The following is a 26,891-nucleotide window of genomic DNA, read 5'->3' on the forward strand; positions in this document are numbered from 1 at the left end:
AAAAGTGTGAAATAAATTAATTAATTAAACAAATATAAAAACCCGGCATAAATGATATAAAAATTGATCAAACTAAAGTCGGGACCTAATAAAAAATGTAGACGAAAATCATTCTATTCAATATAATAGGTCCCGACTGTTTTCTAATTGTTTTCTACACTTCTGGACTGAGCTTTTTTTTCTTTTCAGTTTTTTTTATCATTTATGCAGTCGGGTTTTTTATCAGTTTAATTAATAAATTTTATTTAGTTTAGTACGAAAATTAGTGAACCGGAGCCTGGTACTAGCCGGAGCAGTTATTCTGCGTTGCTATTGTTTCCGTCACCAAAAAAGAGACGTACGAATCAATCACCCTTATCGTCCTCCGAGAAAACCGTTTTGATTAATGTATTTAAATATGTCGAGGAAACCTTATGCTTGCTTCTACATAATAAAGAAACAAAACTATAAGAGTTCTTTATTGCCTACGGAACCCTTAATATAAGTGAAGCATTATCTGTTTGATAAATAACAGAATATATTATATAGGAATATAGAATTAAAAAAATATTTGTTTATCACAGGAAGTTTTATTTCATGATAATATTCGTAAATAATGATAAAATGTTGAGGACCCCTGAGTCAGCTGTTTTTGTTTGTTTACATAGTTTAAAATACCTACTCAATTTGACTATAGTTCCGCATAAAAAACGACAATAGGCTACTTGCCTCTTTTTTAAATGGTGTTTAAACTGAATTATTTAAGTATTTTAGGCTATATTTTATTTCGTCCCGTCAATAATACCAGTAAAAATTATAATATAAATGAAAAAATATCTACGTAAAATTTTTGCCACCGAATCACAACAAATGATCAAGTGACGTCATTCATAAAGGCTACGTTTCATTTAGGGCTCTGCTACAGAAATTTGTATTGTTTTTGTAGATACTTTAAAGCATTTTTAATCATTTTGAAAGTCTGATAAATAAAAAGTTTGTTTAAATTCCGAAATGTTTAAATAATGAAATATTTAAAGTATGAAGATAGTTTTACACTTTTCGCTATAAATAAAAAGTTATCGAACGCAAAGATCGTAACATGTTACTTTTCCGCTATAATAATCGTAAGGCCTTATAATCGCCTTATCTAAATAAATCATTTATTATTATTATTATTATTATCTGTATTACAGACCGTACGCGGGTGACAGTTTATTTCACTCTTGAAATTTTGCCGCGATTTACGACAGTAGTACGTATTATGAACGTCATACAGGACACGTCGACAGTAGTACGTATTATGAACGTCATCAACACACCCACACCATGCTACAGCGAACGAACTGTATTTTAGTAAAAATGCTAAGATACAACTACGAGTATACTGTACTCGTACCTCGTACCTCGTACCTCGTACCTCGTTCATGTACCGTCTTTGAGAGTTGTATCCAGTAGGATACAACTCTCAAAGACGGTACATGAACATATTATCACAGTTCTTGGATGTCTGTATCAATAATGCTTGATTGTTGCAAATCGTTAGAAAGAAAGATCACTGAAAGATTTTTCAGTAATCTTAAATTCTACAAAATAAACCAGATGAGATTTAAGTGGTTCTTTTGTAGAATTTAAGATTACCGATTATTTTAATTATGAATCAAAAAGGATTTGAAAACAAAAAATAGTTTTTTACTAATGTTTAATAGTGTTTCGCATATAATCTATATTTTTTATTATAAATAATTGAAAATGAGAAAATGCTTTTTAAACAACTGGCAATTTTGTATTTTTACATGAAAATAAAACTTAAAACTTAAAACGCACCATATACCTATACCACTTGAGTTTATGATTGCAATGTTCGCAAGCAACGGGAAAGACTGCAGTCGTGAGTGAGATCGTTAGGAACCAAGTGGAACGCAGAATAGAGATAACAGCGTAATAATGCGTCACCGCAAACGCCAATCACAAACCGATGCCTTGTAGCTAATGACGTCACAAATTATGATTGGCGTTTGCGGTGTCATGATAAAAATACAATTTTGTTTTATAAAAATATTACAATTACGAGATTCACAAATGAAAATGTGATTCGAGTTTCTAGGCATCTAAACTGCCTATATGCAAAAATCTTCCTGTTATATTATTGCAGGCACGTAGCTTAATTTGTTGGTGCATTTGAGTGCGATACAAGTTCAAAGGTAAGAGCCCCCGCTCACTCCAACTTTAAGTTGGCCGACTTAGTCGGCCGATTATAGAACAGGTATGACAGCCCGCACATCTGTCTAACTAAATCACGCACAATTAAATAGTCGGCCAACTAAAAATTGTCAGTGAGCGGCCACCCTAATTGATCTGATTTCTGAGACTATGTGCTAGCCACCTAGACCATTTTTTAATGGTCTAAGGCTAGCCATATACTATACAGAGAAGATAGTATACATCAAATCAAATTGGTGTAAGTTTGTCTATCTAAGCATAGACATATAATGTAAAAAGATTATAATTTAAATTTATCTACGAAGATAATATTGCTATCAACGCCATCTAGTGCCAACGTCAAAAAGTACATATGTTTTTTGTGTCGGTATTTCGATTTTAAATATCTAGCAATTAGTTTAAGTACTTTATTCTACGCAAAGATTACAGTGTATTATTGGAATTAGAGATAGAAGATATTCTACGTACCTATTTGTAATCCGGGCTGTGACCCTGTGCGATTTCGCAAATTCGCTCTGAATTCAGAGGACAAATTAAAAAAAATCGTGAATAGCTCATGAATAAAGATTAAAGATTAAATCTCGTGAATAAAGATTAAAGATTAAATCTCGTGAATAAAGATTAAAGTTTAACTGAACAGTCGAACTTTAATCTTTATCAGTTGAAACTGACATGCCTTATGTCTACACATGGTGATAATAATTAATAACCCAGACCGACGCGGACGGCTCCCTATGATTCACTTGATATTGTAAGTTCACCTGGTGGGGGGGTGCAATCTCCGTTGTGTTGGTTGCCATTTTAACACCTTGGGATCCCAACATCCATTGGCTCTTAGCTCTTCAAATTTGCCATTTCAGTTTCGCGATTCGCTGAGCTATGTCGGTAATTTTGGTTCTTTTGCGGATTGCTTCATTTCCGATTCGATTACGCGGAGAATAGCTATTTCCATCACCAGTTGAGTGACTCTGAGCCTTCATACGAGGACCATAGTTAGCGACCTAGTCACGGAACCATAGGTCATCACTAGCAACACCCACTGCATTAAAATCAGTCCATGTTGTAAGTTACGATGACACAAACATATTCATCAATCACTCTAAAGGTCTTATAGGTAGGTACACCTTTTTGCGTCTGAGTTTTCGCTTTATATGTATAATGTACATATATAAAAAGATCCAGAATAAATAAAAACTAAACTGTCTGAGATTTCAAAAAAGTGCGTGATCCTACTAATCCTAATATTATTATGAACGCGAAAGTTCGTGTGGATGTTTGGATGTTTGTTACTCTATAGGGTCACAACCACTGAACCGAATTTGGTAAAAATTTAAAATGAAAATAGATAATACCCTGGATTAACACATAGGCTACTCTTTGTTCCGAAAAAACCATATACTATAGTAGTAGTATCTATCAGTATATTTCAATCGAATTAGCTGAAAGGGGAATGACCATCCCCGGCCCAGACCTACCCTAACCACCCGGCAGTTTACTTATATCTAAAAAAAATCTATAGGTAATTGAATATTATAGATTTATGAAATCTTTAATTTTATGAAATCTATAACTGAATGGATTGAATTTAAATATGATAATTCTACTTTAATAATGAAATCATTACTTTAACAAAAAAAGTAATACAGCTTCAAATGTTTCTTCACTACTTTGGTACACCGACGAACATTTTGCCCTAGAAGTGTGATAAAAAAATGTATTTATTATTTAGAAACATACTTACTAAGCCAATTACTTACTTAACTAGATACTTATTTATACATCATAATATAATCTCCATATTAAACTTGTATATATAAACCAAGGGTATACCTGGGTTCCCTGGGCCGGCGTTGTATGGGCTGGTGGCCTTTGGGATGGACATAGATTATAGGATCAACCTGGATCAACTCCTAGGCTATTATTTATCCCGGATAAATGAAATGATGTATGTAAGTACATACATCATTTTTGGCGCGAAGGGCGCAGCTAGTCTGCTATAAATAGTTATTTACACGTTATCAAGACACAAACAAACATTTTTAATGTTATTGCCGGTTTACCGGGCTAATCTCTGACACGGCTGAACAAAATCGTTTAATAAGACTCACGAGAAGATGAGCGGTTATTGAATAACATACATGCTTATTTTTATTCCGAAGAAACCATAGCTAGCGCGGCATGTGCGAAAAACTGAATTTCACGCGGACGAAGTCGCGTCATGCTAGTTATTTAACTTTTTAATATATACAATATTAATTTTGCATAGTACATTTAATAGGGTCTGAAATATATCGATATCTATACTAATATTAGAAAGCTGAAGAGTTTGTTTGTTTGCTTGTACGCGCTAATCTCAGGAACTACTGGTCCGATTTGAAAAATTCTTTCAGTGTTAGATAGCCCATATATCGAGGAAGGTTATGAACTATATAATTATTATCCTCGTATTCATATATTAACAGGAACCACGCGGGTGAAACTGCGCGGCGTCAGCTAAATAATTTATAAAAGTTAGGGATTTCTTAGAAAACTTAAAAATCATGTATTTCAAATCATGTCCATTTTTTGACGTCACAAAGTTACTTGTTGTACTAAAAATCAAACTAATTGTTAACGAATATTTTTGTTAAACTCTCCGTTTGTAAGGGATTTGTTATAATGACGTCATGAAACAGTTGAAATATAGACCATCATGGCCGAAAGGCGTTTTGGCTCGTGTATTTACAAACTAAAATCTTCATGCCTCACGTCACTTCACATCTCAAAAAAATATGAAAAGAAATTTTTCAATCTAGTAGAACGATAATTAACAGCTATTTAAGACTATTTAAAAAAAATGTCAACTAGCCTATTGTGCATGTGAATTTTTCATTAATATGCACAACTGCACAATTTACTCGTGTGTTGCTCTTTCCCATACCATTCATACAATGAACAACAAGGAGTATAATATGATTAACCATAGTCGTAGACACGTCTGTGAACATACAAGGTTTCACCTGAAAACCTTTGTCGTGCTACCAAATTAAAATATATCCTATTCTAATATAGTGAATACCTACACGAAAAGCTCTTCGTATTTATGAGCCCCTAGTAATTTTGCTGTGTATTTATACCTATCGTATTTGCTGGTAATGGTCAGCCCATTTTGCCTAGTTCGGACTACTTTAGAGCATTTTAGACGATTAAGCGTATTAAACTATTCGCTACTGCCCAAAAATCGTTCGCACTTTGTTCGAGTGTTTGCCAGATGAACAACGTACAACGCAATAAAGTAAACAAACTGATTAAGCTCTATCATAATGGCTATAATAGATCTGGATGAGGAAAGGGGAATGACCACCGGCCCATACACCGGCGACCCAGGTATAATATAATATGATGTATAAATAAGTATCTAGTTAAATAATTGGCTTAGTAAAAGTATGTTTCTTAATGAAAAATACATTTTTTTAACACTCTTCTAGGGCAAATTGTACCAAAGTGGCGAATTAACATTTAAAGCCGTTTTTTTTTTCATGTTACCAACAAGCATAACAAACAAGAAAACGAACAAACAAATCAAAGTAAGTAATATAAGTTTCAAAAAATATCGTAAAACTCAGACTTTAAGGTCAACGATCTTAGCTTGTCCCTGTTGTGGACAAATTGAAGATGAATTAAAAATGACGTAAAACGTTGTAGCAAATTTTTTTGATAAAGTAATGTTTGATTATTAAATTAGAATTAGCAAGATTAGATTTATGTAACCTGCCGGGTGATTAGGGTAGATCCCATTCCCCTTTGTGTGATTAATAAAAAGAAGCGATATGGGTACGTAAATGGACCAATAGAAAAGATCAACTAGGAGCTATTAATTTATGATTGTAGGAGCAATAACAAACTCAACTAATTCGCCAGGTTCGGACATGTTTGGCCACTGAACCAGTGAGCGCGGACGCGTGGTGGGAGGCGCTATACTCGCCCGTTAAAATAGAGTAAAATGGATTGACTCGACTAAACCACAGTAAAGATATACATTTTACTGTGACTAAACTATTAACTAACCTGCTCGACCTCATTAAATACTTAATAAATAATTTGCATGCCTAATTGGCAAGATACATTTACCATCTGCAAATAAATAAATTGATTGATTGATTGACTAAATTTTTGATGTTCAGATACGTTTAGCAGCTAAATTTTACGCTACTAGATTAAACTGCTAAAGTAGTCCGAACAAGCCTTTTGAGCGGAGTCAACGTAATTACAGGAAGCTCTTCTACTACATATTTATGAGCACCTAGGAATACTACAGTAGCTCGAGAATTTGCTGGTTAAGTCAGCCTGTTTGAGTCAGCGTGATAGCATGAAGCTCTTCATAAAGTAGCGTATTTGCTGGTTATGGCAGCTCGTTTGAGCAGAGTCAGCGAGATAGCACGAAGCTCTTCATATTTATGAGCACCTAGTAATACTGTACCTATCGTATTTGTAATGTCAGCTCGATTGAGCAGAGTCATAGCACAACTCTCTTCATATTTATGATCCTCTAGTAATATTGTACCTAGCGTATTAGCTGGTTATGTAAGCCCGTTTGTGCAGAGTGAGCGTGGTAGCACGAAGTTCTCAATATTTATGAGCCCCTAGTAACGCTGTATCGTATTTTCGTCAGCCCGTTTGAGAGAGTCAGCGTGATTGCGCGAACTTTTCGTATTTATAAGCCCCTAGTAATGTTGCTGCTTATTTGCGGGTCATCAGCCTGTTTGAGCAGAGGCTGCTTGATTGCATGAAAGCTCTTCGTATTTATGACCCCCTAGTAACGTTGCTGCTTATGTATTCGTTGGTTCCAGCGTGGTGGACTTTTATTGTTTAACGTGCTCTGTCGTTTTCGTCGATAGTGATTCATGAAAAAGACTTTCGCATTATGGCAGAGTTTGTGTAAATTGATTGAAAATGGCGATAACTATTGTATGTCGGAATAGTGAAGGAGCTTTTCAGAATACGCTGCCCAATCCCTGCAAGATATAACAATACAATGCATGGTGGAATATTCCTTTCTTTCTCCTGGTTTCGAATCCTGGGTCGGGTGCAATATCTAATGCATATAATGCATATATATACCTACTAAGCTTTTCTTTTTTCGAAGACATTTTCAGTAATAACTTTCAGCCTGGAGTTGGGAATTTAGTGGTGTTATATCCCAGTGTCTCGGAGAGTGCGTTAAATGAATAAATGATTTTTATAATTTCAGTTTACAAAGCCAATAAATTACAAAAATAATAATCTAGAATAGTTAAACCGCCGGTGGTTGAAATTCTTACATTAAAATCCTTAGTAACTATAAATATTAATAGTTGCAGCTAAAATATGCAGTTATTTTACTAAAAACTTTATCTAATTAATTGACAACGGAATTTGTATGGAATTTTTGTACTCAGAAAACGTAACTTAATAAATTTATTAAGTTATTTTAGTTAGTTAGTTACTTTTCTACTTGAAGATTTCCAGAAAAACTCAGAAATATAATTTTTTTGAATATAAAGGGGGGCAAGATGAAAATTAAAAAAAAAAACTCTTTTGAACTGCATCGTGTGATAAATCAAACAAACGAGCTTGATAAGAGGATCGCGAATATATATTTTTTGTAATTTTGAAATAAATATTTTCAAGCAATAAATATTTTCACCCCCCCCCCCCCCCCTTTCACTGGATCTACCGAAACTAAAATTTATTTAAAAAATTCAGAAGTCCGGAAAACCTTGAAACTCTAATTTTTTTATATCTTTCTTGACTAACGTGGTAATTTATTCAATATTGTACCAACTTGCCTGTTATTATTAAACCTATTCATCAAAACTAATGTTAAGTTATTAAAAAAAAAATTATATAATTATTACTTAGTTACAATTTCAGGAAAGTTTTCAAAAACATGATAGATTAACAACGTCCGAAACCCTCGTTACGAGAGTTCAACTCGCACTTGACCTTTTTTTAAATGGCAATTACTTCTCAAATGTTATAGTTTTCTTTCTAATTTCATTACTTTTTTTTATTTTTTAACGTACACATAAACAACCGGTACAGGAGAGGGGACGACGACATTTGACTCTAACAAGAATTAGCTTTAAAAACCTTGATATTTTACAAACGGATCCCTAAACCGAAAAAGATGAAAAAATTAGATAAACGAGTAAAAAAATCATACCTACTTTACATGTAGGGAAGGTACCCTAAAATTTTTTTTTCCAATATTTTATTTTCCGACTTTGTTCACATTTTTGAGTAGGTATACTTGTGCTGAATTGCAGCTTATTAGTAGTAATAGGCTCTGCGCTTAACCGCGAACGCACGGACGGACGGTCAGACAGACGGACATGGCGATACTTTTTGAGTTTCTTGTGAACTACGGAACCCTAAAAAAGGGGTTATTTGTTTATCATTTACAGTTTACATGCTTATATAACATATTTAAAAAAGTTTCTAAATGCCGCAAAAAAGTTTTGAGAGAGGACGATGGGAGTAGAGCGAGATGTGAATTGGGCATACAACATCTACCAATTCATGCGATCCTAGTATTTCAGTCCCGTAGATTCTTAATAAATCAATAGTTGTAACCATGCGCCTTGCAAATGCCAAATTGCAGTTTTCTTTCAGTTCGCGTGCATGCATTTTGATTTGTGACCACTCACTTATAAACTAATATATATTAATTATCAAAATTTCATTGTTATTGTTTGTTTGTTGTTACGATTTCACTCAAAAAGTACTCGACCGATTTAAAAAACTCTTTCGCTGCTACATTTTTACTGAGTAAAGACTAATTTTACACAATTTTAACAAAGATTAATTCTTAATAATTATATTAATAATAATCTAATTTAATCCTTGTAGCAAGGAAATCCGTAGTAAAGTAGTAGTTGTCAATTCTTTACTAAATAGAAAACCACATACATTATTCATATCGTCTGCTTGCATTCTCTCCCTCTCTCTCTCTCTCTCTCTCACACACTTGTCTCTCTCTTGTTATTAATAATAAAAAGAAGTAAATAAATTAAGACTAAAAATTAAAAGAATAATAAATTTTAAATAAATAAAATAAATATAAGAAATACACACCATCTAATTATTGTTTACCATCTAAGATTTGTGAAAAACTCAATTTCAAGCCGATGAAGTTGCGAGCGTCCGCTAGTACTTTAATAAATTACGTAATTATTTCGCGTATCGTCCCCCAGCCAATATTGATTTACGCTCGCTCAGCTGTCTGGAATATAGGTGAGTGACCTTCAACCTGCCCACTGAAACATCTGACGTATCTAGTTGGGGTCAATTGTGTCTCTTTACATTTCTGGTAGCCTAGTACCCGTTACCTACGCCACGTTCAGCCACTACTTTAATTTAAAGGTAAAATAAATTTATGAATGGTAGAAGTGGGTTCCCCATATAAAGTTTGTATGTTTTTTCAAAGTCACACCTAAAGGTGGGTTCAGATTGGTGCAATGCAACATGTAATGTAAGGCAAAATATTACATTACATGTGGCATTGCACCAATCTGTACCCACCTTTACAGAGCTATCACACTAGCAAATTGCGAGCGTTTTCAAAGCGGAGCGAGCGCGCAACGTATACGTTACGGGCGCGCAACGGACACAACGCAACGTAGCGAATTCGTTGCGGACACGTTTGTACGTTTGTTTCGTACAAGGCTGATTCGCATTGTTCGTGCAAAAAACATGAAAATTTTAAATTTTCACATTATTGTCGATTTCCTTTGTTTTTTTTCTGATATATATAATATACAGCTAATCCTTTAACCCAATATGGATTCTACCTAATTCCTATGGATAACAAAAAAATTACAATGAAATTAGTATTCTATAGGAATTCAGATATCGACGGTAATGAGAACACTAGAGAGGGGAATGATTTTTGAGTTTACAAGTGAAGGAATACGAATAATAATTATCCATGCGAAGTAAATGATCCCCCTTTTCGACGCTTTATCCGACAATATCTTTTTACTAAAAGATAAAGTACGCCTTTGTCATTGTTTAATGGATGACTGAGACCTTTGCGGCACCGTACGTTGAGGCCTCGCAACGTTTAAGCAAATACACACACTAATATTTCAATGTTCGTCCGAACCGATGGTAGTGAAAGAAAAAATATGACAAACATTCATAAATTAAAATTTATACCTATTACTAACTTACCGTCATTTATTTTAGATTTAAAAGTTGTGTTTTTTAATATAGTTTTTAAATATGGTTACTTTGATTTTATTTAACGGTGATATTTTAAATTAAAATACAATAAAGTTTAAAAAGTGGTTTTTAGACACCGAAGGAAATGAGAATTTACACAGTTTATTGCGTTTTTTTTTTATTAATTACTTTACTTACATACATAAATGTGACATGCAGGAAACCGTAATTCTGTTACGCTTTGTATTTATTTATCAAAGATGTGATTATTTACACTTAAATAAGGTATTTTTAACCGGACACGTAATTTGCACGAAAAATGCGAAACACCCACAAACGCCAGTCCGTCTCAGTGTTGCCAATCGCAATTGTAAATCGTATTTGTACGACTTTTTTGACTCTTGTACGATGTACGATCGAGTAATCGAAATCGTATGTAAAATTTACGACCTTTTCAAATGTTAGGCCCGTCATCATAACGAACTAAAAATATTAACTAGTCGACGAAAAATTAACCTGCGTTGATTTGTTGGCTTGTAATAATTATTTAGCCAAAATCCGTTTTTTTTAATAAATTTTAATAAATAAAACAGCAGTGTTTCCTCGTCAGATCCCATTTTGTTACTGAATGTACTGTACGTCGTTAATTTGATACTATACCGCGATGCAAAAACGTTGTGAATCCGCCACGCCTTCGCGAAAAGCGCGCAGCTTTTTTAAAAAAGCTTTTATTAAACGCTTTCAAAAGAAGAAAAAATTTTTTTTTAATATTTTTTTAAATTTGTATGGCGTTTACACAAAATTACTAATAGCTTTGTTAGTTGTGCGTTTATGTTTATAGTTCATGTATTGAGAAATGTTAAATTTAATGTAAGGAAGCTAAAACTGTATGAATTTTCATCTAACTACAAAGGTTTTTAATAGATTTTGAAATTATATAATCTAAGCAATATAAGCAAATATCCAGACAAAATTTGATATTTATGTATAAATTAGTTAACATTGATCTTATTTACCCGAATGTATCATAAAAATCAATATATTCAAACCTATAGTCATCGTCCCCATTACAATACGGTTTCGGACACCGTTTCCGAGAGTTTGCAAGCGGTACATGGGACAACGCTGACCAAGATTAGTCTTAGTGAACAACAAAATAAAAAGTTAAAACGGTTATGGATATTTAAAGACTGTAAGCAAAAGCTTTTAAAGATTACATGATTTACGGCGCAGTGTGAGAGCACATACGTCATCAACCGTTATCTCGAACTTGTCTCGAACACATCTCTCACAGCTACTGTACGATTCGAAGGTAAATGGTAATCGCTATTCAACACTCACGATAACCCGGACCACTTGAAGTGAGTCATGGATGGCCTGCGCTCTCCAAAACTCGAGTGTGTAAATTTTTAACCGACTTAAAAAAAAATATTTATAACCTATATTTTTAAGTTATATATGTCAAATACATGTAGGTAGGTAGGTCTAAACAGATTGAATCAATAGCTCAACTATAAAGGCGCCAGACTAATCACCGGGAGGTCGAGGTTCAATCCTCGCCCGTTGGAATACTGTCGTACCCACTCCTAATACAGTATATTGCCACTAGTTGGAGAATATTGGAATATTTCGTCTCTTTCCAATACTTTATATATCATAAACTTTTACCAACTTTCAACCCCTATTTCACCGCATTCTGGTTTTATTTTTGCGACATAAAGTGTTCTATAACCTTCTTTGTATTATTCAAATCATGCCAAGTCAACAAAAAGATGGGTTTCAATATCGTTTATTTATTGCCCTAAACCATAGAATTTAAAAATATCACATTGAAAAAAATGTACTAGCGGATACAAAGTTGTATATCTAGTTTTAAAACATGTTACTTTAATAAGAATTCCAAATATGTAAGACATCAGTACTATTATTTTTGCGACATAAAGTGTTCTATAACCTTCTTTGTATTATTCAAATCATGCCAAGTCAACAAAAAGATGGGTTTCAATATCGTTTATTTATTGCCCTAAACCATAGAATTTAAAAATATCACATTGAAAAAAATGTACTAGCGGATACAAAGTTGTATATCTAGTTTTAAAACATGTTACTTTAATAAGAATTCCAAATATGTAAGACATCAGTACTATTATTTTTGCGACATAAAGTGTTCTATAACCTTCTTTGTATTATTCAAATCATGCCAAGTCAACAAAAAGATGGGTTTCAATATCGTTTATTTATTGCCCTAAACCATAGAATTTAAAAATATCACATTGAAAAAAATGTACTAGCGGATACAAAGTTGTATATCTAGTTTTAAAACATGTTACTTTAATAAGAATTCCAAATATGTAAGACATCAGTACTATTATTTTTGCGACATAAAGTGTTCTATAACCTTCTTTGTATTATTCAAATCATGCCAAGTCAACAAAAAGATGGGTTTCAATATCGTTTATTTATTGCCCTAAACCATAGAATTTAAAAATATCACATTGAAAAAAATGTACTAGCGGATACAAAGTTGTATATCTAGTTTTAAAACATGTTACTTTAATAAGAATTCCAAATATGTAAGACATCAGTACTATTATTTTTGCGACATAAAGTGTTCTATAACCTTCTTTGTATTATTCAAATCATGCCAAGTCAACAAAAAGATGGGTTTCAATATCGTTTATTTATTGCCCTAAACCATAGAATTTAAAAATATCACATTGAAAAAAATGTACTAGCGGATACAAAGTTGTATATCTAGTTTTAAAACATGTTACTTTAATAAGAATTCCAAATATGTAAGACATCAGTACTATTATTTTTGAGACATAAAGTGTTCTATAACCTTCTTTGTATTATTCAAATCATGCCAAGTCAACAAAAAGATGGGTTTCAATATCGTTTATTTATTGCCCTAAACCATAGAATTTAAAAATATCACATTGAAAAAAATGTACTAGCGGATACAAAGTTGTATATCTAGTTTTAAAACATGTTACTTTAATAAGAATTCCAAATATGTAAGACATCAGTACTATTATTTTTGCGACATAAAGTGTTCTATAACCTTCTTTGTATTATTCAAATCATGCCAAGTCAACAAAAAGATGGGTTTCAATATCGTTTATTTATTGCCCTAAACCATATAATTTAAAAATATCTTCATTGTACAGAATTGGACCTGTTAAAGTTTTATTATAATTACAGATAGATATAGTTATCATCATTCATCATCATCATGATCAGCCGATGGACGTCCACAGCTGGACTAGGCCTCTTGCATGAACTTTTAACGATATCTTATAGCGGTGACGTCATTATTTCGTGCCGTTCACTGTTTTTGAGTAATCCGTAACTGGAAGCTTAAATAACCTTTTAAATCCCTGTAGCTCCGAAAGTAATGATCCACAACAATACCCAATATGAACAATACCCTGTATTGTTGGGAAAATTTAGTCTGTGGCGATCATAAATAGAAGAAGAAGACACCTTGATACTTCTACAAAATTGCTTTACTATTAGCAGTTTATTCTTAAGTAGCTGACGCCGCGCGGTTTCGCGGGAATAATAGCCTTCCTCAATAAATAGGCTATCTAACACTGAAAGATCCCCAAGACTGTGATGGACTTGCCAATGCACAACTTTAAGCAATGTGTTAAAAAAACATTTACTTAGTCGAGGTTACTACACTATTGATGAGTTCCTTAATGATAAAGGTGCTTGGAGGTCATTGGATCAGCTTCCACTTTCACACAGGAAGTAAAACTATAAGAAATTGTAATTGTTATCAATTGTAAATTTTAGTACTGTATGACTTTTTCATTTCAAAAGAGCAACTGTTGAGTTTCTTGCCGGTATCTTCTCAGCAGAACCTTTCTTCAGAACCGGTGGTAGAATCTTTACAAATAGTTAACTGACGTGTCAAAAGTGCTTGTAAATTGAGCCTACTTGAAATAAATGAATTTTGATTTTGATTTTTTTGATTTCTTCAAATCGGACCTTAAGTTCCTGAGATTAGCGCGTCCAGCCAAACAAACAAACTCTTCAGCATTGTAATATACTTGTACATATATTTTCTGTGATATTAGTACATGTATTATATTTATATACAACAAGTCTCGGACGTCCAGACTTCGTACCCGAAAGAATCGGTGTAAACTTTCTTTCCCTATTTCCCTATTTATGTTTCTAGTAATACCCACACCAATTTTTAAAAATGTGTTATTTACCCTATTTCACACACTTTTATTTTTATTTTCGCGTGTTGTTTATTTTAAATCAATAGATTAATTAACATGAACTACTTTTATAGGCGTGATAGCCCAGTGGGTATGACTTCTGTTTTCGATTCGGATTACAAATTATTAAAAAAAAATATTTTTGGTTTCAGTATCGATTATTCCTCTTCCTTAGTCCGTCCCTGTCAGACAATGCATTATTAACGGACCTCTACCAACTATAAATCACCTCCCTGCAAAATTTCAAGTTTGTAGCAATGAAAATAAAGAATTTTCAAACAAACTTGCTACAGCCTTTAAACCTCCTTCCATTCATAGCTAACGTTAACCAACTGTTAACTACCTTCCTACCAAATTTTAAATTTGTATCATAAAATAGTATGTACTTTCATACAAACTTGCGAGAGCCTCTTGATCTCCTTAATCCGGCCCTTTCTCAATATCCATTCATAACAAACGTTATATATCTGTTAACTACCTCCCTGCCAAATTTCAAGTTTATAGCATAATAAATTAAGGACTTTCATTCAAACTTTCGAGACCCTTTAGACCTCCTTGATCCAGTCCTGGCGCAAAATTTGCTTGTAACGGACGTCTACCAATTATAAACCACCTGTCTACCAAAATTCAACTTTATAGCACAAAAAATGAAGGACTTTCATACAAGGAATACAAGCGAGAGCCTTTAAACCTCTTTAATCCGGCCCTATCGCAAAATCGTTCTTAGCGGATACCTACTGCGTCAAGCGGTACTCGAGATTTAGTGATGAATGACTTTTCGCATTTATACAGGGTGTCCCGTAAATATTACGACATACTTTACAACGTGATATTGACATCAAGGCCTACTAAAATAATACTATATGTGTTAGCCAACGTTTTACAATTTTTAAGTTAAAACAAAATACAAAAATCCCTACCACATGCTGAAAAATTAAATAAGCGTTGATTTTATACTTGGTAACTATTTTCGAATAGTTGTTTCTAGTATTGAATGATTAATTTTTTTTGCTGAAAAGCAAGATTTTTCCAAAAAAGGGACTAATTATTTTTTTACGTTAAACGTTTTTTTTTTGTATGTACATTTATATATATGTAGATAAACAACTTTGTATCCGCTAGTATATTTATTTTTCCATGTGAACGTTATCACATTGAAAAAAATGATACAAAGTTGTATATCTAGTTTTAAAACATGTTACTTTAATAGGAATTCCAAATATGTAAGACTATTATTTTCAAACACTTCGTTACAATTGCTATTTTCGTTCCGAAAGGGGTTGATTATGTAAAAACCGTTACATAATATCACTGTTCCTGTCGCTTAAATAACAAAAGAATTTACATGGAATCATAACATAACAGTTGAAATGACAAAAAAGATAAGTAGTTATCTTAAAAAAAATTAGGGTACCGTAGTCTACAAAAACCCTTTTATTTTTTTGCCCGTATATCCGGCTCGTATTGCTCAGATACTAGTAATCCTAAAAAGTTGCAATTTAGCATGAGTATGTAAGTAAGATACGCCGATAAACTCATTAAATAAAATTTTGAAAAATACATTATTTTAGAGTATCTCCCGTACGTGTGAATGTGATGCTTATTTTTTTTACTCGACTAATATAATAATGTGTGTGTGTAAATACTATTTTTCGTTTTAGATATCTGTTTTTGAAATAATAAGATTTAAATTGCTAAAGGAGATGGTTCCATTTCAGGTCCACTATTGTACCCCGAATCATTAAAAATTAAAAAATACAAGGAATTTATTAAAATTTATTAAAGTGAATAAATCTAACTAAATAAAAAGAAATAAATAAAATAAAAACTCAAGTTTTTGAGTTTTAGATGATATGATTACAAGATGGCGTCCATAGAGCAACTATGACATGACAGTTGATAGCAAACGTCAAATCGATTAATGCACTGGAAACGTCATCTATCCGCCATTAATACCCTTAATAATGTTGCATTTCTTGGGAGATAATGAATATTATTTCGAAAGAATTAAAGAAAACTCGTAGATTTGTATAATCAAAAATAGTTAAAAATGATATCTTCTTTTATTTCCGCCAGGGTACATACAATTTTAGACCATCTCCTTTGTTAGATTCAAGCATTTGATACGGTTAGCCATAATTTGCTTTTAAAGAAACTAAATAGTATTGGTATTACTGGTAAAGCCTTCGAAATTTTGAAATCATATCTCTCAAATCGTTCTCAGATAGTGAAAATTCGAGAAAATTGTTGTAGTCCAGCATCCATAAATTGTGGCGTACCGCAAGGTTCTATTCTAGGGCCTTTGCTTTTCTTAATTTATATTAACAATATACATGAAATTGGTCTAAAAGGGGATATTTCTTTATACGCTGATGATACTGTTCTAACCTACTTTGGTAGGTCTGTTGATTCTGTAATGCGAGAAGCTCAAAGTGATTTAAATAATCTTAACGTATGGTTTCAATGTAACCTGCTTACTATTAACACAGCTAAAACAAATTACATTTTATTTATTCGTTAATGGGATGTCTACGTGGTATTGTTCATTGTTTACCAAAAAATGTAAGATACACAATATATAACTCTCTCGTTAAGCCGCATATTGATTATCTAATCGAATTATGGGGAACAGCGACAAAAACCAACCTAAACATCATTCAGAGAGCACAAAATAAAATTATTAAGGTTTTATTTCATTACGACTTTCTAACACCTACCAATAAAATATACAAAGAAACAAAATTACTTAACATAAAGCAAACATACATATATAGCACTTCAATTCTGATTCGGAAAATACTAAATAAAGATCTACACTCAAAAATCACTTTTACGAAAAAAATTCAAGTACAAAAACGAGCATTTCGCCGAGCAAATCACCTTTTACTAAGTCACAAACCTCGTACTAGCTATGGTAACAAAAATATTATATTTGAAGGAGCACAGATCTACAATAAATTACCATCTGATATCAAAGAAGCTAAATCTATGTTTATTTACAAAAAGAAATTAAAATTTTATTATTGAATAACATGTCATTGTAACACATGCCGCATCCAGTAAGCTATAATCTTTGTTTTATTAAAACTAGTCAAGTATACTACGTAAGAAGCCGGTTACAAACATGTAATTTAAAATCTACCCGCATTCTTTTTTTTTTTTTTTTCTTTTTTTTTAAGCAATTATTTATTTTGATTTATTGTATGTAGGATTTAAGTCTAATTAGTATGTACACACGTGAATTACCTTAGTGAGTTAATTGTATTTCTCATATAAGCGAATTTTATGTAATTCTTTTGAGAAAATAAAGATCTTAAACCAGAGATTCTAATATACCACCTCCCTACCAGCTAATCGGTTGTTTATGGATACGTGAAAAATGCATAGAAGTATGATACCATAAACAGGAAAAGTATCACTTCTTAAAAGGAGGTTGGCGAAAGTGGGAGTCACACTCTGAAGTGTCTTACACTAATACATTTGTATTGATTAAAACTATTATTTTGTAAGATGCTTGTAAAAAAATATTGTGATTTTACATAACGGGAATCAAAAGAAAAGAAAGTGTAACATAACAAAAAAGTCGTCTGCAAAAACGTCTGTAAAAACGTCTGTAAAAACGTCGTCTGCAAAAACGCCTACGTAACGTAGGCGTTTTTGCAGACGACGTAAACGTATTTATGAATCAATCACGCAGTTGTATGTCAGCGGTGGTGTTTTTCACATTTAAGTATAAACAGGGTTCCTATGTCAGCGGTGGTGTTTTTCACATTTAAGTATAAATAGGGTACCTACTAATTTATGATAGGTATATCTTTTTTCCCTGCTTTTTAAGACTGCTTACCATTTACTTATTTCTTAGTTTAATCAGGATAAACAACTATTAATAGGTTTCCATTATGCACGCTACTTCTATCAGCTAGTCCCAAAATACATGTAATCTTGCCGTTCTCCTTTAAAAAATTGTAGTAGTTCAACCAAAAACCACCATTCCAAGTCGGCATTGTTGACGTACAACTGCAAAACGCTATACCGCACCTAGCCTGACACGCACTTGGCCGACGTTTTTATTTATAATTTTATGAAAAACAGTCAGACATTTTTCAAGCCGCAAGCCCGACATCTCCATAAACCAGAACTTTTTAATGTTCTTAAACTTTTACCTACATGTCTTTTATATAACTTATAAATCCATGATGTTTATCTTATGATTCAATGTATTTTCTATTCAAGTGACAGGAATAAATTTTAATATTTGTATATAACCAACACCTTTCGGTACGAAAATAGCAATTGTGACGAATGTCTTCTTTAGAATCCCTATTGAATGAACACGTTTTTAAGCTAGATGTACAATTTTGACTAGTACATTCTTTTTCAATGTAACCGGTAAAAGTAACAACCTATTATCTATGTATCTAAGGTAACAACATTCAAAAAAAATCATGTAACATGAAAAAAATAATTAATCCCACATTTTTGGAAAAATCTTACTTTGCAGAAGAAATAATTGAACTTTCATTACTTAAAACAACTAATCAAAAATAATTACCAAGTGTAAAATTAACGCTTAAATAATTTTTCAGCACATGGTATGACTAAACTGCACTGAAGGTGGGGATTTTTGTATTTTGTACAAAAATCAATATAACTTAAAAACCGTAAAATTTCAGCTAACATTATATAATATTGCATAATTTTAGTAGGCCATGATATCAGCTATCACCCTGTAGATTATGTCGTACTATTTACGGGACAAGCCGTATATTAAGATTAAAAAAAAAACGGTCATCCCTGTGCCGCGGATAACAAGGTAAGTCAAACATCTCCATCAAACATTATAACAGCGTCGTGGGTCTAAGCTCTACATCCGTTCTCCTATAACGAGGAAGGCCTGGCCCCGTACTGTAGTGTGCCTCAGACCAATTATTGTTTATAGGACCTGCTTCGCTAAAAGTTACCCCTCTGTCAAAGCTTATAAATACGCGATAGATCAAAGAAAGCCTTTATAAAAAGTGTTTGTATAAAATCGATGTTTCATTGTTGTATTCATATTTGTCGTATTAAGAGCTCCCTAATAATGCCGGTTTACTATATGACGAAAATACGTTTCATTTGTAAGTATTTCGAACTTCAAAAGAAAAAGAATCAATTCGTCTGACGGAACAGCAAAACATCGATCATATTGTAATCGATTATTTTGTGTAACGAGTTTTTGATATGTGATTGTTAGACTGTGTAAAATTTAAACATAAGTGTGTGTAGTATAAGTACACAGAATATATTTATTGTGTGTGTAGTATAAGTACACAGAATATATATAGTGTTAAATATTTTCGATAAAGTATAAAGTTAAAGTTTAAAGTTTTCGGTAGGGAGAGTCACCTCATTTACACTTTACCTCATTAGCCTCAAAAAACGACAGACAATTTGAATGGAAAATTGGAGTGCGATGCATCGGCATCTGTGTACTGTGCTATCAAAAAAAAAATCCAACCTATTTGGACTACCGGAATGTCTCAAGGAAAATGTCCAAATTATTATTATTGTCGGAAACTGACAGCAATATTTTTAGTTTTACCAGAGGGATGAAAATACCGAAAACGAATGCTCGTGGATGACAACCCCCTAACTTTATCGTTAATAATTATCTATTTATTTACAAGTGGAATGAAAATAATTATCTATTTGCCTTGGTTACGGCATCACGCGTGACTGGCTGGGGCAATTTCGTTAATTATGTTTGTTAGAGGAAAGTTCCTATATATTTATAACATTTATGAGAGAAAAAATAAGAAAGTTGCGCGGCACATCAGAAAAGACATTTTTATGAATGCCTTTATACCTAGAATTTGTATCAGAAATTACTTTAAATAGATTCTTTAGACCAGGCGCTGAGAGGATTTGAGTGTGCGTAATATGAGGGCCGCGTTCTGTTCACAGTTTTGAATATCAAACAAAGCTTGGTCTGTAAGAAGTAAGTGATATGTTGTCTTTTATAGCCGTAACTACAATACTTGTGAAGTAATGCAATTCTAAATACTTTGTCATCTTTGCTCGTGGAATAGCAGAATTCGTCGGAATCTTTTTTTTCTTTTTTTATGTATGTTCACTGATTACTCGAAGACGCCTGAACCGATTTAAATAATTATTATTTCGTTTGAGAGGCTATGTTTTCCAGTTAGTCTTATAATAAGCATGTCAGGATCTGACAATGGAATCGAGGGAAACTTTCGAATATTGTAGGGACAACTAGTGTGTTTGTTAATGTTTTCATTAAGTATTTTTAAGCACTACAATTCAATGAAGATCTGGTGTCAATCTGATGATGGGGCCGAAGCACAGACGAGGGAACTCCTCATCGATTTACGGCAGTTACCTTGTGTTTGGACTTAATTAATTTGTATTGATGATAATTTTATGTCTATATGGGTTGTGACTGTCATTAGGGGTCTGGTGATGGAGACGAGGGACAATTGAAGGAACTCCTCAACGGTTTACACTAGCTACCTTGTGTTTGGGCTTGATGAATTTGTATTAATGGGAACTTTACATCTAGGTGTGTTATTAATATTAGGGGTCTGGTGATGGAATCGAGGGACAGTTAAGGGAACTTGTCAACAGTTTAATTTGTATTGATGAGAACTTTACATCTAGATGTGTTGTGACTATCATTAGGGGTCTGGTGATGGAGACGAAGGACAGCTAAAGGAGCTCCTCAACGGTTTATATTTAGCTATCTTGTAATTGGCCTTGATTAAGTAATTTATATTGATAAGAACTTTACATCTAGATGGGTCAACACAAACAAAGAAGATTTTGAATGTTCATATTTCGTAGGGGTGAATGGGGAGTAATATATGCGATTAAAGGTTAAAGTAGTATTTTTAAAATTGGTTTGAAAGAAAGAAAGAAAAGAAAGAAAATAAATTTATTCTTTAAAAGTTACAAACAGTACCTAAAGACAGCATGTCTGTCTGTAACCCTTAAAAAAGAATTTGGTTGATTGTATCGAGATACTTATTCATAAGTATTCGATGTTATTTTTCGCTTTTTAGTTTAGTAAAAACATTTTCATAATTATGAAGTCGGTTTTATTTTCTTACTAAAATTTTTATTACTAACGGATTTTAATTAAGAAATATATTGTCGAATCGGAACCATATCGATGTTGCCATTGTATATTAAATTGGACTTAATGAAGCATTTTTGGAAAGTTTTGAATACAGTTGTAGAATGTATTTACAGTTGTTAATATTTTTTCCTATATTATCTGAAGTTCAAGTAAAAATCGGTATTTTTATCGGACCACATATAAAACATCCAGTGATTATTTTACAGATTTACTCAATGATCATAAAAATTACCCTAGGAAAGTTTTAAAACAAAAGGTTTTAGAATTATTTTTAACTATGTTAAAAGTTTTCAAGTTTGGGCTGCAGAATGTTCCATAAGCTTGCTTGCTTTCTACGTTATTTCCATATGTTTTATTTGTCATATATTTTTAAAGGCCCATAGTCAGCATCATAGTTAGTCTGACTATGGTCCTTACTAGAAGGCTCAAAGTCACTCAGCGGGCGATGGAGCGAGCTATGCTTGGAGTTTCTCTGCGTGATCGAATTAGAAATGAGATCCGCAGACAAACTAAAGTTTGACACCACTGACATAGCTCAGCGAGTCGCGAAGCTGAAGTGGCAATGGGCAGGCCACATAGTTCGAAGAGCCGTTAGACGGTCCCAAGGTGCTGGAATGGCGACTCCGGAAAGCGCAGTGTTGGTCGACCCCCACTAGGTGGACCGAGAATATCAAGCAGGTTGCAGAGAGCCGCTGGATGCTGGCGACTCTGCTTGGAGTTCGATGCAAGAGGCCTATGTCCAGCTGTGGACGTCTATCGGCTGATTGTACCCACTCCTAACACACACTCTGTGTGTTAGGAGTAGGTACAACCATAGTCCAGTAGTTGGAGATTGAACCTACACGTCTCGGTGATGAGCTCACCTTCACGGTGGAAATATTGAAGATTTGAAGTTATAATTTTACTGTAGCGTCATGAGAATTTAAAATAGAAATCATAGTCATGAGAAATATTTTAAAGTCCTGAGTATAGAGGAAGTGGTTCAATTTTAGCTATCAATATTTGACCTATTTTCATAAACGCACCTATTTACATAATTATCATCTTATGTCCATTGATGGAGTTCGTGAGAAACGAAAAAAAAATTTAAAAATATATAAGTTGTCTGTAAAAGATATAAGGGATATTTTGTACACACAATTACTTTCAGCGCCTGCGCTACGAGTAATTGCTAAGGACGACCCACGGTTCTTATGATTGCTATAAAATGCGTAGGACGAATATTAAAACTAGTGCAAAAATGGTAAATTATTTATTATTTATAGCATACTACCTACGGACCGGATAATGAAATCTCTTGTTTACAAAAGCGACTATATCGGGGATGCTTTTAAAGTCAAGGTCTTTACAAGTTTACCTATTAATGGACTTGGTATCTAAATAGTAATCAATGAAAGTAAAGCACACAGTATTGAATTTCGTGGTCAGTGTTCTAATATTCCTGAAAAACAAAATTTGTCTGATATATAAATAGGCAATAGAAACTCACCGTGGTCGTTGGTGACAGCGTATTGGTAGGAAGGAATGATGTCTTGTATCTGGCGCGGCGGCGAGGCGGCTGGCGGCGGGCGGTAGGCCGTCTCCACGGGCCCGTACGCCAGCGGCCACTCGCGCTCCATGCCGCCGTACGCGCAGTACTCGCCGCTGTAGCTCAGCTGCTGGCTGGACGTGTAGGCGCAGGTGCCGTACTCGATGGCCGGCGCGCTGCCCACCACGCCGCTGCCGCTCGCCAGCTCGTAGCTCGCCGGCTGCGGCGCAGGCAGCGCGCCCACCCCGCCGCCGCACAGGTAGCCCCCACTCTCGAACTGCGGCTTCAGAGGCTGACACTTGCGCCGGAAACCCCGCGGTCTCCGCCGAAACGAACCCTCTTCGAACATGAACTCCGACGACGGATGAATCGTCCAGTAGTGTCCCTTCCCGGGCCTGCCAAGCCCCTTCGGCAGTTTGACGAAGCACTCGTTCAGACTCAGGTTGTGCCTCACCGAGTTCTTCCACCCCTGGTACGGACTCCGGAAGAAGGCGAATTGCTGTTGCAGGAACGCGTATATTTCGCTGAGGGTCAGACGCTTGTTGGGCGAGTGTCGGATCGCCATGACGATGAGGGCTATGTAGGAAAACGGGGGCTTCTCTTGGCGCCGCGTGGCCGGCGCGCGGCGCGCCGCCTCCTCCGTGGCTTGGCCCTTGGTCTTCATGCGTGCGCGTCGGAGCGCGAACGGGCGAATAATGAGCGCCGCCCACCAACACGCTCCGCGAGCGCGCGCGCCGCCCACCGCCCGCCCCGCGCCCGCCGGCCGCTCTCATCTCACAAAGACCGAGCGGACACCTACGCACACCAACGCCTACGTCCTAGCTCAACACTTGCGCTAGGTACTGAATTTCATTCACACTTCGAAACTCTTATTTATGATTTTTATATAATTTATATCGTTGTAAAATAATATTGATTTATAGCCTCGTGATGAGAAGTGTCTGCGTCAATCGGTCTACGGATAAGGCTACGAACTTCCGCAATCATTATATGCATTTATTGTGTAGTAACAAAAGCCTGCGCCCGCTCTCGCAGCCCAAAACTCACAAACCTGTACAAACATCGAACGAAGGAAAACCCGCTTAGACAATAATATTTACGCGTCGCAAGGACGCCTGTCGAATGCCCGCTCTTGACCTAGCACAATTAAACCAAACATTTTACTAGATCTATAAAACAGTTATACGACGTATACCAAATATTTACCATAAAGCGTAAACCAAAAGTTTTGCATTAAACTTGCTCGATTTATTTACACGCGTAGTGTAAACGGGAAGCAGCAGGGCAGTTTCGACTTTAACACCATCTGACACGGATAAATTTTCGACTTTAACACCATTACACACGGATACATTTTTCGGAGAAAAAAAACAATCGGAACTAGTGATTTGATCTACGTAAGCGAGCTCATAGAGGAAGTCACTGTAGCAAACAAACTTTTGAACAATGTGAACATGGATACATTTTTCAGAGAAATAGTAACCGGAACTAGTGATCGAGATCACGCACGATACAATTTGATGCCTCTTTTGTCTACTTACCTGCCTAATAACTTGAAAACATGAAGTTTGTTCTACGAAACCGAGCTTATAGAGGAAGTCACTGTAGCAAACAAACTCTTGGCATAGGGTTAGACCGTCGAAGATATAAATTACATATTTAAATCTCCACATCAATGATAAATTGTAACCCAATGCTGTTTAAATACTCATGTTATACTTACTTGGATAGTTGAGGGTCTGGAGTTCTCGACCCTCGACCTAGTATTTCTAAAGCCACCACAGTCCAAAATCCATAGGTAGGTAATTGGCTACCTACCAAAGGTACTAACTATCGCAGATTTTCTGTCCAACAATTATTTTTATATAATTATTTATTTTTATATTATGGTTGAATTTCAAACTTATGGCGACTTCTAGTAGGTATACGAGTAGTAGGTAGGTACTATTTAAAATTAGACAACTTTTACTAAGTGGCATTCACGTTACTTAGTTGAGTTATTGAGTGACTCAAGCTATATTTTATCCCCGTGTTCCCACAGGAACGGGAAATAAGCGGATTTCCACTTAACGTCGTCTACTCTATCCTAATATTATAAATGGGAAAAAAATTATCGTTTGTTTGCATTGAATATGAACTGAAACTTCTGGACCGATTTGAAAAATTCTTTCTCAAATGTTGAGCTACATTTTATTTTTTTTTTTTTCAGGGAGGACAAAAAATCCCCTCCGGACTTCTGCCGACAGTCGGCAGGGCATGTCCGACTTACACGGACTAAAAATAACCTTCCCTGGACTCAATGGTCAGCACGGTGCCGCTATCCATTTCTTCGTGAAAGCTACATTATCACATACTAAAATAGGCTATATTTTAGGCGGATTTTATGCCTATATTCTCACAGGAACGGGTACTACGCGGGTGAAACGGTGCGGCTGCTAGCACTATCTCAAAAAAATACAAGGTCGGAGTGAACGGAGCCGCGGCGCGATGTATGTCGTGCACCGTCTCGGGTTGCTGATCTCTGCTGTAAACATATCAGCGCTCGTAGTAAACAATACTATAATACTTTGATGATATTACATTAGCTTTTTACGACTTTCATCTTCCGATATACGAATTTTAAAAGTTTTTTTCCCTACTTATCTATGTGAAATTATTGAAATCCATACTAATGTTATAAATGCGAAAGTATAAATATCTGTCTTTCTAAAACACTGGACTGATTAAGATGAATTTTGGTACAGTAATAAATGGGACCTTAGAGCAGAACATAGGATAATTTTTATCCCGAAAAAATCCAAGGGACCTGCGGGATTTATAAAAAATGAAATTATTGGTATGCGCTGGTTAATTCTATGTACGAGTAAATGTAGTATGTGAAGCCTCCCTCCTTAAAGGAGAATGAATATAGAGCTTAGACCCACAACGCTGCTCGAAACAGATTGGCGGGTTAATGATAATATCCGGGACCGACGACGGCTTAACATGCACTCTGAAGCACGTGGGTGTAACTCCACAAACTTACCCATTTCATCCTGAGAATTTTAGAAGAAAAGAAATTTTAGCAGTTATTTCAGATAGACAGACAGACCCAAGATTCGAACCCAGGACCTCGTGATTCAAAACCACATTGACTAAGCAATGGACCAACGAGGCAATTAGGTAAAAGTTACTTACCGGTAAAGACCTTCAGACTTGAGGCAATTAATTTTCAGCCTGCTTGTGTGCGCGAGAATTAAAATCGGGAAATTTTGATGCAGAAACAATAAATTAAAGTGGATCTACTTTTCTCACTCTAGCTTGAATTTAGACACTGCAGTGAGAAGAGTGGAAGTCGTTCTGTGACGTGAACTTTGAGTCAGGCTCCGCCTACAAAATGGCGCTATAGCACGGCCACGCGGGAACAGGCGCGCGCGCATTCTGTTGAGCGTTGCCAATTTGTGGGAAATTCCCCAAATTACGGGAAATATTAACACAATTTTATATTGAGTTAATAATATTCGACGCCTCGCGTGATCAGAAGGCTGGCCTATGTTTAGGTCAGAGAGTATTGCCAAAGCTTTGAATAGGTACACGCACAATTTTAAATATCTAGAGCGACTAACTGTAT

General features: G+C 34.7%; 1 protein-coding gene across 1 annotated transcript in view; it reads right to left on the bottom strand.

Moving 5' to 3' along the window:
• LOC112046780 (forkhead box protein F1-like) overlaps positions 1–23,958 on the bottom strand; it is a 74,782-nt gene extending 50,824 nt beyond the window's left edge. Inside the window, exon 1 of the mRNA XM_052890683.1 lies at positions 23,243–23,958. Within this exon, the coding sequence (XP_052746643.1) occupies positions 23,243–23,945 (703 nt within the window). The 5' untranslated portion in view covers positions 23,946–23,958. The remainder of the gene's footprint in view (positions 1–23,242) is intronic.
• Positions 23,959–26,891: the final 2,933 nt, after the last annotated feature.

The sequence above is a fragment of the Bicyclus anynana genome, chromosome Z (assembly GCF_947172395.1).
Source record: "Bicyclus anynana chromosome Z, ilBicAnyn1.1, whole genome shotgun sequence".
Lineage (NCBI taxonomy): Eukaryota > Metazoa > Arthropoda > Insecta > Lepidoptera > Nymphalidae > Bicyclus > Bicyclus anynana.